At 44.9% G+C, this 17,498-nt stretch overlaps 1 protein-coding gene across 1 annotated transcript in view; it reads right to left on the bottom strand.

The window, feature by feature from the left end:
- The window catches only part of LOC142309808 (microsomal triglyceride transfer protein-like), a 164,547-nt gene extending 147,878 nt beyond the window's left edge, over window positions 1-16,669 (bottom strand). Inside the window, exon 1 of the mRNA XM_075347265.1 lies at window positions 16,466-16,669. Coding sequence (XP_075203380.1) covers window positions 16,466-16,526 — 61 coding nt within the window. The 5' untranslated portion in view covers window positions 16,527-16,669. The remainder of the gene's footprint in view (window positions 1-16,465) is intronic.
- Between the last annotated feature and the right edge of the window lie 829 nt (window positions 16,670-17,498).

Genomic DNA, 17,498 nt, shown 5'->3' with positions numbered 1-17,498 from the left:
TGCACTTAGCGGAGGAATTTCTGAGCGACACCGCCTCTGGATACCGGGTGGCATAGTCCAAGATGACTAAGATATAATAATGTCCCCTAGCAGACTTTACCGAGGGACCCACTAAATCCATTGTGATCTACACAAACGGGACCTCGATGATGGACAATGGAACTGAGGAAACAGGGGGACTGCAAAAATTGCCTACTGGGGAGGTTAGCTGGCATGTCGGACAGGACTAACATCTGTTCATGAAACTATGAAGAGCACTATGAGTAGCACCCACACCAGTAGAACCTTTGGAGAATCCGCTTCTTGGTCTTATCTACCCCAAGACAGCCACGCAACACATGTGAATTAGCCATATTTAACACCCTGCGTCTTAAGGGTTTTGGCACCAGCAACTGCTATATTACCTTCCCTCTTTGTTAGTCCATCTGATATCACAAATCCCGATTCATGGCAAAATGAGGGAATCGATTGCCCGCCCCTTCCTCCTGAGGAACCCCATTTAACACTGTCATTCCCCAGTGCACCTTTTAGTATTATGTCTGTGAGTTGGGTGGTCCCAAAGTTTACCCTGGACCCCTCCAGCTCAGGACATTGGCTTCTAGGGGTGCTACCTTATCCACATTGCTAACCAACACAGACAATGGAATATTGTTGACCTCCGCATGCATTCTTTTTTTATGACCTGGTTACCAGGTGACAGTGACTTCCTCCACAAGTGATAAAACAATGAAAAGTCCCATCCCACAATTATGAGATGCAACAAGTCCTTTAACACTTCAAATTCTTGGGACATGGTACCACAGTGTATACGGTACATATGTTGGCGCTGGCAATCAGAGAATTCTTAGCATCCCCATTTTTGCACTCATACCCACCACCTTCCCAGGAAACAGCAGTTGAGGAAGTGTGGCCCTTACCAGGGTCACCAAACTCTCTGATTTCAAAATTCCAATCACCTGTACCCCATATACAGTCACTAGGCATGCCTGAGTCCGATTGCCAGGATGAGGAATGGCAGTGCTGGCAGGGCAGTTGAAATAAGAGCAGCAATACTGCAATTCATGGGCTCTGAGGTCACACCACATCAGGCTGCTATATGGCCAGGGGCATGACACCTCCAACAGACCACAGCACTGCTCTGATCTCTAAGGCCCGTTTCACACGTCAGTGAAAAACAGTGACGTTTTTCACTGGCGTGTATAACACGCACATGTCCCTGCGTGTGCCGTGAATCACGGCACACGTGGGTTGTCTAAGTGCAATCCGGGCTCCGTTATCCGTGGCCCGTGATTGCACTTAGAAATCAACTCACCTGCGCCCGCTCCCGCTGTCCATGGTGCTGATCGCTCCCGCAACGCAGCATCCGGCCGGCGGTGGCCCCCGCAGCAGCTGCTTCCTGGTCGGCTGTGTCGCGCATAATGAATATGCGCGACAGTAATCAGCCGGCTTAGAAGGAGCAGGGAGGACGGGCTGCAGAGGACATCGCTGGACGCCGGGTGAGTTAAAATGTTTATTATTTTAAATGCACGTTTTTTTCTAGCACGTGTTTCACGGACCACACCACTGCGTGGTCCGTGGAACATCAGTGATGCCAGAAAAAAATGGACATGTCTCCGTGCGGCAAACACGCACACGCGGGTACGCTGCACGGAGACACGTGCAGTGAAAAATCACTGATGTGTGAGCAGACCCATTCATTATAAAGGGTCTGCGTATGTCAGTGATTCTGGTGCGTTTAAAAAAAAGCACAAACGTACCAGAATCACTGACGTGAGAAAGGGGCCTTAGAGGCAGTTCAAACGGCACGTGGGCGTTTTGGTGCCCCAAAGGTGAGGTTTTAACCCTCCCCTTTACAGCATCTGTGCCCCTTTAAGAACCCCAATAAATTGAGTTCCCAGGGAACTCTTGACTGCGCAGTGTCTCATCACCAGGCCCTCTAGGTGTCACGCTAGGTATGGGGAAGTACGAAGTGAATGGAAAAAGGGAAGAAAAGGGAAACCCTGTGTTTAGGGAAGGGGGAGATGGTGACCCATGACCAAACCTACCGCTGGTCCCTGGCTTTCCTCACCATCCTAGATAAGTATTGCACCTATGCGTCGAGCAGGATACCTGACTCTGACTGACTCTGAAAAAAGCCCTAGGTAGGGAACGGATGGGATGAACAATTATTCAATCAGACTAAACGCTAAAGAACACATAGGAAATACACACAAGGGAAAGTAAACAAATAAATAACAGATGTTAAATGGTTGTTAAACCTATCACCAGCAGAGAGCAAGGAACTAGAGTATTTAAAGACACAAAGTGAAATGCTCTGATGATTAACAAGTTAGAGTGTGAGGAAATCCGCAAGGTCCTAAAGAGAAAAGGATTTACCCCAAGTAGGGAAAAAGGGAAAGTCAGAGCGCAGCATGTGTAGCCAAATGCTGCGACCTTCTACAGCCAGACACAACAGGACTGTCTGTCAAGAGTGACATACCTGTGACAGTAGCCCCCTTCTATGAGTGGTCTCTGGACACTCAGGACCAGGTTTATCCAGATGGGAAGCATGAAATGAATGAACCAACCTTGTGGCATTCACATACAATGCTGGAACCCACATCCTTTCTTCTGGACCATAACCCCTCCAGTGCACCAAGTATTGAAGGGAACAATGTAAACAATGGGAATCAACAATCTTAGATATTTGAAACTCCAAATTACCATCAACCTTGTTGGTGGCTGGTGACAAAGGGGACAGCTCCAAAGGTACTGCATACTTTTTTAATAACTGACCCGTGGAACACATTGTGAATCCTAGCAGCATGAGGTAATTCTAGAAGAAATTATGGCAGTTACTTTACAGGGAATAATAAGCCTAGTTCCAAGCTTCCAGGAAGGGTTCTTCAACTTAATTTTCCTAGTAGACAACTACAGATAGTCATTAACACTTAGGTCCAGACCTGGCAAGCATTTTTTGTCAGCCACACATTTGTATCCGTCTCCCATCAAATTTATCTGAACTCCTTGCCATACAGAAGAGAGCAATGAGGCAAAATGCTCCTCCTCAGGGACTCCCAAGGCCCCCATACCACTAAAGATACAAAACTGCAGATGAAAACCGTATGCACCAAAGAATGGTGACTTGCCAGTAGACTCCTCGTGCGATTGGTGGAAGCAAATTCGGCCAATGGTAAATAAGGTGCCCAATCCTCCTGGTTCTCAAAGCACCTCAGGTAAGTTCCTATATTTTGATTTACAGTATGTGCTCAGTCAGACCATTAGACTGAAGATGGAAGCCAGAAGAAAAAGGCAACTGCACCCCCGGTCGAGCACAAAATGCTTTCCAAAATTTGGAAACAATCTGGGTTCCTCAATATGATACCACATCGGAAGGAACCCTGTGAAGCTTCATGATCTCATCGATGAACACCTAAGCCAGAATCTTGGCATTAGAAAGTGCTGATGAAATGTATTATCTTACTGATCCTATCCACAACTACTAAAACCACAGTCTTTCCTGAAGACAAAGGTAGGTCAGTAATGATATCAATGGATAAATGCATCCATAGTCTATTAGGGATAGCCAATGGCAGGAGAGATCTCGATGTACGAGTATGCATTACCGTGGAACAGGTGCAAATACTGCAACGAGACACATAGTAAACCACATCTTGATGCAAATTTGGCCACCAAAACTGATGAGAAAGGATGTCCAAGGTTGCTTTACTATCTGGATGACCCATAAGTACAATATTGTGATGTTCCCCAATTCTTTTGAGGCACAAATAACTTCCTTGAAGGGCAAGAGGCTGGGCTTTCCCTTGAGCCTCCAACACCTTCAGCTTCAGGTCTGCGCCAAGATGACCACTCCACTCTGCAAAATGGGTACAGGGTTCACATGATCACTATCACCAGGGAAGCTCCAGGATAACAGTTCTGGCTTTGATGTTTTTAATTCCTGGACGGAAAGTGACAGTAAAATTAAAGAGATGTTTGGCAGATTCAAGATATGACCGATTTTTATAATCTGTGATTATAGTAATGGGATGCACTGCCCCCTTCAGGCAATGGCATCACTCCTTGAAAGCTAACTTAATCGATAAAAGTTCTCTATTGCCAATATCATACTTTCTCTTGGCTGAAGATAATATTTTGGAAAAGAAAGCACATGGACGCCATTTACCAGGAGACAGAATTTGTGACAACACAGCCCCAACTCCAACCTCAGATGCAACAACCTCTATGATAAAAGGCTGTGGAAAAACCAGGAGAAATTAGTATAGGTGCTGTGGAAAAATATTTCTTTAAACAGAAAAAATCCTACTGGGCGGAGTCCAACCATTCAGAGAAATCAAACCCCTTTTTGTCATGTCAGTGAGAGGCTTTAAAATTACCGAATAATTCTGAATACATTTCCGGTAAATTGGTAAACCCTAGAAAGCACTGTAACAGCTTCAGGTTCTCTGGACAATCTCAGTCAAGTACTGCATGAACCTTGTATGGATCCATTTGAAAACTCGAAGCTGACAATAGGTACCCCCCTTAAGTTCAACTCAGAGAACCATTTAGCTCTCACAATCTCGTTGAATAAATCCGGAATCAGAGGAGAGTATATATGTCTCGGACAGTAATCTAATTCAATTCCTGAAAATCTAAACAAAGGCGGAAACCCCAATCTTTCTTCTTAATGAAGAAGAACCCTGTTGCCAAGGGCGAAGAGTCAGATCTGTTATGTCTCTTCTCCGGACTCTCAGCAATGTAATCTTTCATGGTTGTGTCTCAGGGCCAGAAAGATTATACAGTCTGGACTTGAGCAGTTTTGCTCCAGGTAGCAGATTAATGGGTCATATACACAATGGGGATGAAAATCCTGACATCCACTCTCTAAACATACATCCTCAAAACCTGACAAAAATGTAAGTAAGGTGTCCATAGAGACCACAGAGAGAGAAGTTTTTAGGCAATTATCAAGACAGTAATTTCCCCACTTCGCAATTTCCCTTGATTGCCAATCCAATACAGGATTAGGTTTCACCAACCTGGGTAGACCCAGTACAATAGGGGTGGGAAGGCCTTCCAGGACATAACAGTAAATTACTTTATAATGCAGGGGTTATACCCTCAGTCTTATATCATGTACAATATGTGTCCGGCATCCCTGAGCAAGCAGCGCTGAGTTAATGGCATAGATGTAGATGCATCTATCATGCTCACTCCTACTCCACTGTCCACGTACACAGAAGTTTTTTAAGTCCTGCTCTCTAGCACCACATCTGCTGTCAGGACAAACTGTGAATTTCATGTGGAACATAAACATACACCCCGATTGTCCACCCCCACACCAGTAAGGGTCAGCCAAGTCCCAGATGTTCCTTTTTCTTTAGGAACCAAGTGGCAGACTCCAATAAAATTACCTTTTTTATCACAAAAAGACCAAACCCTTTTTATGTTGATCTCAGCAGAAACATGTAAAGTAGTGACTCCTCCTATCTGCATGGGCCCTCGAAACCAATGAGTCATGGTTCAACAACATATGGCCTCCCTGGTAATGGGGTAATGCCCTGAGAAAGGGTCTCTGGGGAAAGTGGTCTAACCATTCTATCTCGAAGGTGTATATCCACATGTATAGTTATGAACATGGCAGCCTCCAAGGACTCAGGGGTCTCATAAATCCCCAAAGCATCCTTCAGCCTTTTTGAAAGTCCCTGACAAAATTAGCTTCTAAGAGCTGGGTCATTGCACTTGGTGTCGGTGGCCCATCTGCAAAATTCTGAACCATAAGTCTCCACTACACAATCCCCTGACTGGAAGCAACGCATCTTGGACTCAGCCAAGGAGATCATCGTATATGAGAGCTAAGGCCTCAAAAAATCCATCCACTTACTGGAGGCAACCAGAGTCATGTAGCAAAGAGAAAACCGAGGATTGTGGATCCCACAAACAACGGTGAGATCACAATCCCCACCCGCTGCTCTTCATCTCCGGAGGGGTAAGGTCGAAACCTAAAGTACAATTTACATGCCTCTTTGCACACTTCATTGAACTCAGTGACCTCACATCAGAAGGTCTATGTCAAGGTCTAATTGTTCTATGGACACGTGCTGTCAGTTCAGATGTAGTAGAGCTGGAATCATCATGAATCGTCATGAGACCTTGTGTGGATTACGTCGAACTTGGGTCTTTTTGAGGTTAATAAATTGGTGAAAGAGGGTGATGCTATTCTGTATTATATTTCAAATAAAGGATTTTTTCATTGTTAGTGTTTATTTCTTTTCACTTACATAATAGCAACAGAGGTCTCATAGACGCCTCTCATTACTAATATAGTGATTAGTGGCAGCTGTGGGCTGCCATTAACACCTTATTACCACGATTGCCACCACACCAGGGCAATCAAGAAGAGTCTGGTAAAGTTCTGGGATTGTTACATCTAATGGATGTGACAATGCTGGGCAGCTACAGGCTGCTATTCTGAGGTGGGGAGGGATCAATAAGCTTGGGTTTCCGCAGCCTGAGAATACCAGCCCCCAGCTGACTGGCTTTATCATGGCTGAGTATCAAAATTGTATTGGACCGCATGGCGTTTTTTAAATAAAACTATTTACTGGAGTTGAAATTTTGGCTCTTTGGGGGAAGTGTGAAAACAGGCTTTGTGGCAGCACTCTTCAATTTGGGCTCTTTTTTTTGCAGATTTATATTTATAAAATATTTAGCAAACCATGTATCATTTCCTTTACACTTCACAAATACTTTTTACTTAGTGTTGGTATATGACATAAAATCCCAATAAAATTCCTTTTTAGTTTGTCGGTGTAATGTAAAAAAATATGGAAAGGTTCACGGGATATTAATAGGGATGAGCAGATCTGTGGATGTTCGAGTTCGATGGGTTTGGCCGGACTTTAGTTAAAAGTTTGGCTCGGTCCTAAACTTGACCCCAAACCCCAGTCAATGGGGACCCGAAATCCTGAAATTTCATGCTGTAAAATAGCTGTAAAATGGTTGTAGTAAGGGCTAGGGGGCTGCAAAATGAAGCAGAATGAAGGTAAAGCAGGACAATTATCCTGCAAACAACTGTGGATAGGGAAATTACTTAGTGGGGTTCCGCCACCATAGCAATCATGGTTTCATAGGTAAATTAATAAAATAAAAATTTTAAGAGTGCCCCCACAGAAACTGTTGTCAGAGTTCCACCACAGAGCCAAAATTGTAGTAGTGTCCCAACAGAGACTGATTTCAGAGTAAGTAAAAAGTATTTGTGAAATGTAAAGGAAATGATACATGGTTTGCTAAATATTTTATAAATATAAATCTGCAAATTGTGACGTGCAATTGTATTTAGCCCCCTATAGACAATACTTTGCAAGACCACTTTCGCTGCTAAAAGTCTTTTGAGGTATGACCTCAGCTTTCCATATCTAGAGGCACACATTTTATCTATTCTTCTTTGTAAGGCCTCTTTCACACATCCGTGCAAAACACTGATGTTTTGCATGGACTGTGTTGAAGGTGCATATGGCCATCCATGTGCCATGATTTTGGCACATGTGTGTACTTCGTGTGCTATCTGTGATAGCACAGAGAGCAGGAACTTTTTACTCATCTGTCCCTGGCACTGGTGTCTCTAGCGCTGCTATCTCCAGGCTGCTATCTCAAGGCTGCTTCCAGGTCCGTGGTATAGGGAATAGTTATGAGCATAATGAGCGGGCCCGGAAGCAAGTGACAGCAGCGCCGAAGACAGCTGCGCTAGAGACAAGACAGGTGAGTATAGAAAATATTTTTATTTCAAAGACACATGTTTTCTCCTGTACAAGTCCCACTGATGTCACACAGATCACATTAGTGTGTCGACTGTGTGACAACAGTGTTGCTGGAGAAAACAGACATGTCGCTGTGTGGAGCATCCGTCTGAAACACATGGACACACGTCTGTGAGAAAACACGGATGTGTGCGTAGAGCCATTGATTTTTTTATGAGTCTGCGTATGTCTGTGTCTCCAGTACATATGAAAGCGGACGTCATACATACCGGAATCACGGATATGGGAAGGAGCCCTAAAATAGCTATAGCTCAGTGAAATTGGATAGTGACAGTGTCACAGTTCCGTCTCCCCGTCCACATGGCTGGGGGCGGAGCCTTCTCCCGGGCCTCATTTTCGGAGCTTGGATGCTTTAAAAACTGACATCTCCAGTGAACCAGTGCCGGCTATAAGCTTAGCACTGCTTTGCCTGTGATTGCTGGTCCTGTGTTATCCTGATTTGTCTGTGCCTGTGCCCAAGTGCCCTGTCTGTGTTCCGTCCCCTAGTCATCCCCCCCATTCCTCTATCCCCTCTCCTACCTCCCCACTCGGTTGCTTCCTCTGGCCTCGGCCTGATCTCTACTCCACTTCTGCTCTTTCCTCCGGTCCTCCTTCTGCCCATACTGTGCTTGACCCGGCCCGCCTAACCATTTCTCACATGCCCCGCAGCTCTGCTCCTATAGCTGTGCTGTGAGACAGTGTAGGAGCACACATTGTGTATCTACTTCCTGATTCTTGTTGCTCTGTGTAGTGTCTTCTGCTGCAGAGCTCCAGTTCCCTCTGGTGGCAGCTTGACAGACAGATTCTCAATGGGATTTACATCTGGACTTTGACTGGCAATTCACAAACATTAATATGCATTCACCCAAACCATTCCATTGTAGCACTGACAGCATCTTAGAGTTAACTCCCCACAACCATATTTGAAAGTGCTAATGGTGTTTTCAGGGTAACGAATACCAGAATAAAACTTATAGGATAACTGCAATATGCTGCATGTGGCAGAAAACTAACACTGCACATCACCATGAAACCACCATCCCCATCATCAAACATGGCGGTGGCAGCATAATGCTGTAAGGAGGCTTTTCTTCAGCAGGGTCAGAGTTGATGGGAAGATGGCTAGGACTAAATAGAGAGCAATCCAGGAGGAAAACCTGTTAGAGCCTGCAAAAGACTTTAGCCTGGGACGTAGGTTTACCTATCCGCAGACCTTAAACCTTCTTTCAGACTTACAATGGAATGGCTTGGATCAAAGCACATTCATATGTGTGACTGGCTCAATTACAGTGCTGATATAAATCCAGTAGAGAATCTGTGACAAGACTTGAAGATTCCTGTTCACAGACACTCTCCACTAAGCTACAGCTATTTTGGAAAGAAGAATGGGTACAAGTTTCAGCTCCTAGATGTGCAAAGCAGGTAGAGTCATATCTCTAACGCATAGTAGCATATGAAGGTAGAGGTGGTCCTAAAAAGTATTGACTTTAGGGGGCTAAAGACAAATGCACTTCACAATTTTAATATTTATAGCTTTAAAATATTTAGAAAACCATTTGTCATTTCCTTTATACTTCACAATTAGTTGATACTTTGTGTTGGTATATCACATAAAATTCCTAAAAAATACAATTAAGTTTGTGGATGTAAAGTGAAATAAATATGGAAAAGTTATCAGAGTATGAACACTCCACTGTATATACTCCACTCTTCTCCGGGACATTTTTTCACAAGATCTTGGTGGGTGCCTGCAGGAATATTTGCCCATTTATCCAGCAGAGCATTTGGGAGCTCGTGTGGTGGCGGGCAAGGGGCAGTAATGTGTAGTAGTCATTGCAGCAGGGAAACAACAGGTCACAGCACAACCTGTCATTAACCCCTCACCTTCCAGTCGCCGCACCACACACAATAGCACTCCATAACAGTCTCAGGCGACATCACATTCTCTCAGTTCTTCAGAAAATAAAGTCCAGTTTCGGTTCTTTCTTAAACACATTAACTTTATTTCTGGGATCTTCACAACACCTCGGTTTGCATCTTGCCGGCACCAGTAACCGTCTCATGGGGGTTCCTTCCACTCTTCACACTTGACATAATTTCACAGTGTCATGATCCAGGGTGGCTTTTCCCTGCTGCTGGTTACACTCAGCTCTGGCCTGGTCATGTCAGGGATTAACTTCCCTTGCCTCGTCCTGGATCCCAGGATGCTATATATTGCCTCTCTACCTATGGCTCTGTGCCAGTGACATTTATGCCTTGCAGCTTGTATACTGGTTCTGGTGAGTGTACCCGCTCTGTCCTGCCTCCCTGCTACTTTGTCCTGACTTTGACCCTCCCCCGTTCGTCGACCTGTCCCGGTCCCTGACTTCCCTCTCCTGTCTGTTGTTTGTGTTTCCCTCTGCATACCTGATCTCCCGGCTTCTGACTCGGTTCTGTTTTCTGACTTTGATATTGATCCTCCTTTTGCAGTGACTCAACTTTCCTGGCTATACCCTGACTGATTGACTACTCTATTGCCCCCTGGTGGCTTGCCTGTTAACTGCCTGCTGAAGTTACTCTGCTGTACTTAGCTGCCTGTCCATTATAGTGTTTCTTTGACTCTCCCCTCACTACTCTGCTGCCATCTAGTAGGGATTATGCTGCACTACGTCTTACTAGCCTTTGTACAGCGTGACACACAGCAATCAGTATCTACGGCAATCGGGCACCTTCAGTATTCTATGTGCCTTTCTTTCCCTCACTATACTTCATATTCGCACAGGAGACCGCAACCTTCCAGGGGTCTCTCCTCTGTGCCAGCCCATCCAGACATGCCCCACTACCAGGGGGCACACTGACATTTCTGTGAGTGGGGCTTCTTTACGTTCCTGCCAGTAGATACCGCCGCCAGGCCCCCTACTGCCAAACTAAACCCTTCTCTCTGGGGGACGCAATTTCACAATACGGACAGAAACCCATGTGTAGCAGCCAAGGGGGTGACCCATAGGGTCCGAATCATCATAATAGGTGGATGCTGAAAGCTCCATCTTCCTGGGGACTCTCCTCCTCCTCTACCATCACTTTCCCTTATATAGTCCCTATTCTCCTCCTCCTTCTACTTACCCAGGTGCCAGGATTTACACACTGCAATACTGCCCCCTGGTGGCGAACTACACAAGTCATTTACAGTTACAGATCATAAGTGTGCCGTGTACAGATGCAGGGGTGGGCCTAACCCTTAACCCCCTACACTCCGACCCTATTATTGGAGGAGAGGCTCTTGCTCACAGTGTCTGTTCTAGTTCATCCTGAAGGTGTTGAGGTCTGGGCTCTGTGCACCTGGTCACAATCTTCTACACAATATTTCCCCAAAAATGCTTTCAACGACCATGCTTTATGCATCAGGGCATGGTCATGCTGGAACAGAAAGGAACCTTCTCTAAACTGTTCCCACATACAGTAGCTGTAAGCATATGTACCGCCTCGTGCTCGGCGGCAACCGAGCCGCTCGGATCTGGGCTCGCTGGTGGGTGGCTCAAGTGTCTACGGACTCGGGATCCCCGTGGTCCACTTTGATCTGAAAGGGGGGCTGTCGCTTTTAGCGGGACGTAGGTGTAGGCCGGAGCCGTGGTTAAGTTCGTGACGCCACCCACGGGATGTGGTGAAGGTGGACACCACCGCTGCAGTTACGGGGCCACCTGGAGGAGATGTTATGCAGCAAGTTGTTAACCCCTCCGTGGGCAGGGATGGTGGCCCTGGGACCCATTGGTGAGGTAGTTGGGCGGTGCAGTGAGGTGCGCGGCGGGAAGGCACTGTTATACTCACAGTTAGTAATGTACACGAGTCTCTGGTAAACCAAGTTGATGGTGGTCGGTGCACGCAGCTGCGCCTGGTCCCCCACCCAGTTGGTGGTCTCTGCCTTTCTCCTGCACAGTGTTGTGTATTTGTGGGCTACCCGCGCTTCAGCGTCGGAAGTCCACTCTCCAGCTTTGTGGATGTCGGGAGAACCCTTTTGCCCACCGATGCTGGCCCGTGGCTTTCTATCCCCCTCGTTGGGCTGTTGTCTTCAGTCGGGACTTTGGGTGGGAAAGGACCTATAGTCCAGACCGCAATCAGTTAATTAACTCAGTCCAGTCACTTCTGGACCTCGTTTCAGGGTCTGAGTACCCCCCTTTGTGCTCCGGTTTCCGAGTCGGTTCCCCGGGTCGGTACTGGCGGGCCACTACCCTGTCCCGGTCCACCACGGTTCCACCAAGCCGTCTTCCCGGCTCCTGCAGGCTGAGGCCACCGTATGCCTCCTAGCCAAAGGTGCCCGGACTCCAACCCTGGCACCTGTCAGACTGCTGCAGACCTGGGCACAGGCCTGCTTCCACTCTCCTTCACTCCTGTAAACTCACTACCCACTGGAAAACTGGAAAAACTGACTCTTTTCCTGCCTCAGGCTCTCTGGACTCCTTGGTGGGCGGGGCCAACCACCTGGCTCAGCCCCCTGGTGTGCCCATCAAGCCCTGAGGGGGGGTGACTAGGGTTTTAATGGTTGGCTGATGACACCTTTTTAGGGAACAGGCGTTGTGCGGGGCTCTAACTGTGACTACCTGGCTAGTCAAGGGCGTCACACATACAGTTGGCCAAAAAGTATTGTATGTTAAAGCATTAACCTATGTTCACAAGCAGAATTGTTTTGGAATGTGTTTTCTTCTGCAGAAAAAAGCTGTATTTTAAAGGACTAGCAAAAGCTGTGAGATTCAGAAATCTCATGGAACCAGTTGTTTTTTTTCCAGGCTGAATTTCAGCGTTTTTGAAGTCTGCCGCATGTCAATTCTTTCAGTGTTTTTGCAGCAATTTTTAACCCAAAGAAATCAATGATAATGTGCAAAAATTACAAAAAAAAACAGAGCTAACAGCCTTTGCTGCACTTTTTTAAGCATTTTTGCTGCATTTATGTTGAGTAAAACAAACTTTATTAAACATATTGCAGACAAATTACACACGTAATCTGCGCAAAAACAGACCCCAAAAAAAATGCAACAAAAAAAGCATTTTGAGTGGAATGTTTTTACTGCCAAGACAGCATTGGTTGCAGAAAAGTTAATGTTGCTAGTGAACATATAAAAAAAGCAAAAAAAGGAGGAATAAATATCATTACTTACAGCAAAGATGGAACTGCAGATGTACATTACCTAGGCCAAAAACAACTACTCCAGCAGGATGCAGCTAAGCCCCACTAGGTGGAGGCATCACAGGTGCAGGAGGATCAAATCACACACACACTTCCAAACATGGAGGGGGCGATTGCTGGATGGTAAAACTGCACACTGATGGCTTGCATAGAGCACTGTTCACACTAGCAGATGCACAGTCACAAACCCGCAGCCTATTAGGTGACGCCCATACTATTAGATCAGACGGGCTGCCAAGCCGTACCCCAACTGCGCATCATACAAGGACAGGAACTCTAAGATGCAAGGCCTAACAGAAAGGGGCCTGGCTGCATCTTGTACAAAAAATATGAGGTTTTTTGTTGGTGTTATGGCCATAAGATGGAAGCCTACAACCCTCGTCACGGGAACCTCATGCTTGTAGGACCCTACACTAAATTTAATATTAAAAAATCAAAAAAAGGAGGAATAAATATCATTACTTATAGCAAAGATGGAACTGCAGATGTACATTACCTAGGCCAAAAACAACTAGTCCAGCAGGATACAGCTAAGCCCCCACTGGGTGGAGGCATCACAGGTGCAGGAAAAGCAAATCACACACACACTTCCAAACATGGAGGGGGCGATTGCTGGATGGTAAAAAACTGTACAATGATGGCTTGTATAGAGCACTGTTCACACTAGCAGATACACAGTCACAAACCCGCAGCCTATTAGGTGACGCCCATACTATTAGATCTGGCGGGCTGCCAAGCCATACCCCAACTGGGCATCATACAGGGACAGGAACTCTAATAGCAAGGCCTAACAAAAAGGGGCCTGGCTGTATCCTGTACAAAAAATATGAGGTTTTTTGTTGGTGTTATGGCCATTAAGATAGAAGCCTACAACCCTCGTCATGGAAACCTCATGCTTGTAGGTCCCTACACTATATTTAATATAAAAAAGCTCTATGGAAGCCATCAGTGTGCAGTTTTACCATCCAGCAATCGCCCCCTCCATGTTTTGGAAGCGTGTGTGTGATTTGCTCCTTCTGCACCTGTAATGCCTCCATCTAGTGGGGGGCTTAGCTGTATCCTGCTGGAGTAGTTGTTTTTGGCCTAGGTAATGTACATCTGCATTTCCATCTTTGCTGTAAGTATTTCTAGTGAACATAGCCTAAGATTTCCTTTAAAGAAGCCAGAAGTCAGTTTTACAATGAAAGCCCATGGAGCCTTGTTCTGATGCTCCATACACTTTAATTGTAAAAAAGACTTCTGGATAACGCAGAGCACCTGGCCAGCCTGAAGAGCGGTGACATCAATGAGAAGTGGAGAAGAACGGTGTTGGACACCAGAGAGAGGCGGTAGGTGAGTATGTTAATTCACACACAATACATTACATGCATACATACACACATTTATGAAACACAATGAAAAGCTTACCAGTAATTGTAGTGCTTCTTTAACTGGAACTAAAGCTGGGTTCACACATAGTGACAGCGACATCGCTGTTACGTCACCATTTTCTGTGACGTAACAGCAACCTTGTAAGTCGCTGTTATGATCGCTGCTTAGCTGTCAAACACAGCGACGCAGCAGCGATCATAACGTCACTACATGTGCAGAGAGCAGGGAGCCGCGCACACTGCTTAGCGCTTAGCGATGTTTATAGTGGTTACAGCTTTCCGCAGCTGCCAGACGCCGGCTCCTGCTCCCTGCTTGCTTCATTTCGTCGCTCTTTCGCTGTCACACACAGCGATGTGTGCTTCACAGCGGGAGAGCGACGACGAAAAAATGAAGCAGGACATTCAGCAACGAGCAACGACCTCACAGCAGGGGCCAGCTCGTTGCTGGATGTCACACACAGCGACAGCGACGGGACGTCGCTGCAACGTCACAGAAAATGCAAATGGAAGTTGGATATATTTAATTCTTAAAACCGACTGAGTCCACGAAGATTGATGAATTATCTCCTCTAAACATGGAATTTTCTGTGGATATGTGATACATATATGAGTCATCTATCAAGAATCTGGATATTATCTATCCGTACCAAGGAATATCTATGTCATTGGACATTTTGTTATTTTTCTGTGCTTTTTTGGTTGCTAAAATATCTAAATTAACAGTTCAGATGATGGTTTTCACCGACATAATGTCTCTGTTCTGTTGGCAATGACCGGGTAGGCATTCCACTATGCACATATATTGGAGGGGCTATCTTTATCACCTTTAGAATAATCTCCATTAATATCTTAAACACCAATGTGATCAATGATTTGTGGATATTGAGGAATATCAATATGGTTTGATAAAGGTGGCCTTTTTGTCAAAATATTTTTTATCTAAGGTATTGCAAACTGGGCTGGTTATTGGAGCCAAATATTGAGACAGCTTAAGGGCCTATCTGTCTCCATAGGTGGCTTTGTAACAAAAATATGGTTGGGCAAATGAGACTATGGTTATCAGTTATAATTGTCTAAAATAACAAAACTCTTTTTTCCTATACCTTCTTCATCTTCCTTCTGTCTGATTTTTTCCAATTAATGAACTCTATATCATTTGATGGATGATTTTGAGATTTAGGTGACAGTTGGGGTTGGTGGAGGAAATGCTATTATGCTAATATATGAAGAAAAAACAAAAAAGCTAGCAGTAAATGTGCACTACTGCACTAAAAATTCCAACTGTACTTATTATAAATTTGAGATTTTTGGCAAAAAATTGCAATTTCTTGAGCCACCCCGCCACTCCACGGCAAATCTCATTTGGGGCAGTCCTAACACTAAAATATTTTTATAAAATGTGCTCTTAGCAGCACTCACCTGGTCTATTTCAGTCCCGTACCCATGACTGAATCATGGCTGTGGGCGGGACAGGTCCAAGCAAATGCTGCATGAAGTAAATAGCCTGTGGACAGGGCCTGATGACTGAATGTGAACAGTCACCAATCACCAAAATCTAGACAGATGGAATACATCCCAAATTGGGGTGCATAGCAAGGTGGGGGTCAGCCACCGACTAATTCAATGAAGAAAAATCAAAAAAGCCAGCACCAAATGTGCACTTCAGCACTAAAAATTCCAACTGTACTTATTATAAATTTGAGATTTTTGGCAATATTTGGTAATATATGTCTGCATGAATTCACATTTATATGATAATCCAGTTGTGATACTAATTGTCGTTGTCTGTCTATGGGTGAAATTTTAGCTTCAATAAATAAAAGTATATTTTTTATATAAGTCGGGGTATTTTTTAAGAAATCATATTTGGACCCCTTCATAATATCCAACAGAATAGAGAACAAAGTGGATTCTCAGATTATCTGGATTTTATATACCGTACTTGTGGTAAAGGGACTGAATGAAAGAAACTGAAATCAATAATTAAGAGATGTAGCGCAGAAAAGCACATATGCGAATACTACATACATTGTACATTGAGCTTTTCTGCACATCTTATAGGGTGCACTGACATATAAAGCACATCATAAAGTTTCCGCACTGAATATTGCTTTTCATAACTATGTACATATTTTACAGCAGTGTACCCAGCTTACCCAATGTAAGGCAGCAGCAGGCTATAATGAGGAGGAGGGGGCTCTCGGAAATCCCAGCCATCCTGTCCAATGGGCTCTCACTCCGGGGAGGATGAGAGGGATGAAGCCTGAGGTTCGCACACTAGCCCCCTTGCAGCGATACTAATATTCTTTCATCTCACACAGGATTCAGATGTACATAGACTTTGGAAACTACGTGACTAGTGTTTACTGATGAGTGACCTCCTCCCTGAGACTGTTCTGACATCCCCTCCTCCTCCATTCATCAGGAGGGGGAGGAAGAGGCAGAGAAAACTCCAACTTCCTTTCCCCTCATTCCCTAATTTCCATGGCTTCTCCTGCTGCTTTTCATTTCTGTGCAAAGATGGTGAATCCACTGCGTTCTGTGGCCTTTCTTATAGCACCACATCCCAGTGTACACTGCACATTACATACTGAAGCTCTTCTCAGGTCAGCATTACACAAAACATCAAGTTTGGGAGAACATTTCTAAGGGTGGCATGTTACAGTCTATGAAGAAAGAACTGTTTAATTGATGCTGGTGTGCAGGATTGTTATGGTGAAAAGTTGGGCAACTTGTTCTGATTTTTTCACTTTCTATAGAGATTTGCTTGTTGTCAGTGAACAAAAAGATTATCATTTACATCCAGTCTGAAAACCTATAAAGTTGTATTAAATGCTGAGGCTTTGCTGCAATGTATTCACCTTTTGTGTCTCCCCTATTTTCTCGTAGAATGTAAGCTTACGAGCAGGGCCCTCACTCCTCCTAGTATCTTAATTTTGTTATTTTGTATTGTCTCATATTGTCTGTACATGTCCCCTCTTAATTGTAAAGCGCTGCGGAATATGTTGGCGCTATAGATATAAAACTTATATTATTAATGTATCCATTTCAACTTGGTAACTGATATCTTGTGTCAAAGCTTCAGGACAGCCGATGTGGACTGATGCTACGTTTAGCTCACAGGGTGGCCTAAATTGGATCTGTACAAATCTCCAGTTTACAGGGTGGGCCAAAGTGGATTTGTAGTAA

Source organism: Anomaloglossus baeobatrachus, chromosome 5 (genome assembly GCF_048569485.1).
Source record: "Anomaloglossus baeobatrachus isolate aAnoBae1 chromosome 5, aAnoBae1.hap1, whole genome shotgun sequence".
NCBI classification, from domain to species: Eukaryota; Metazoa; Chordata; class Amphibia; order Anura; family Aromobatidae; genus Anomaloglossus; species Anomaloglossus baeobatrachus.
Note: the sequence above shows the minus strand (reverse complement) of the source record. Positions and strands in the feature narration are given on the sequence as shown.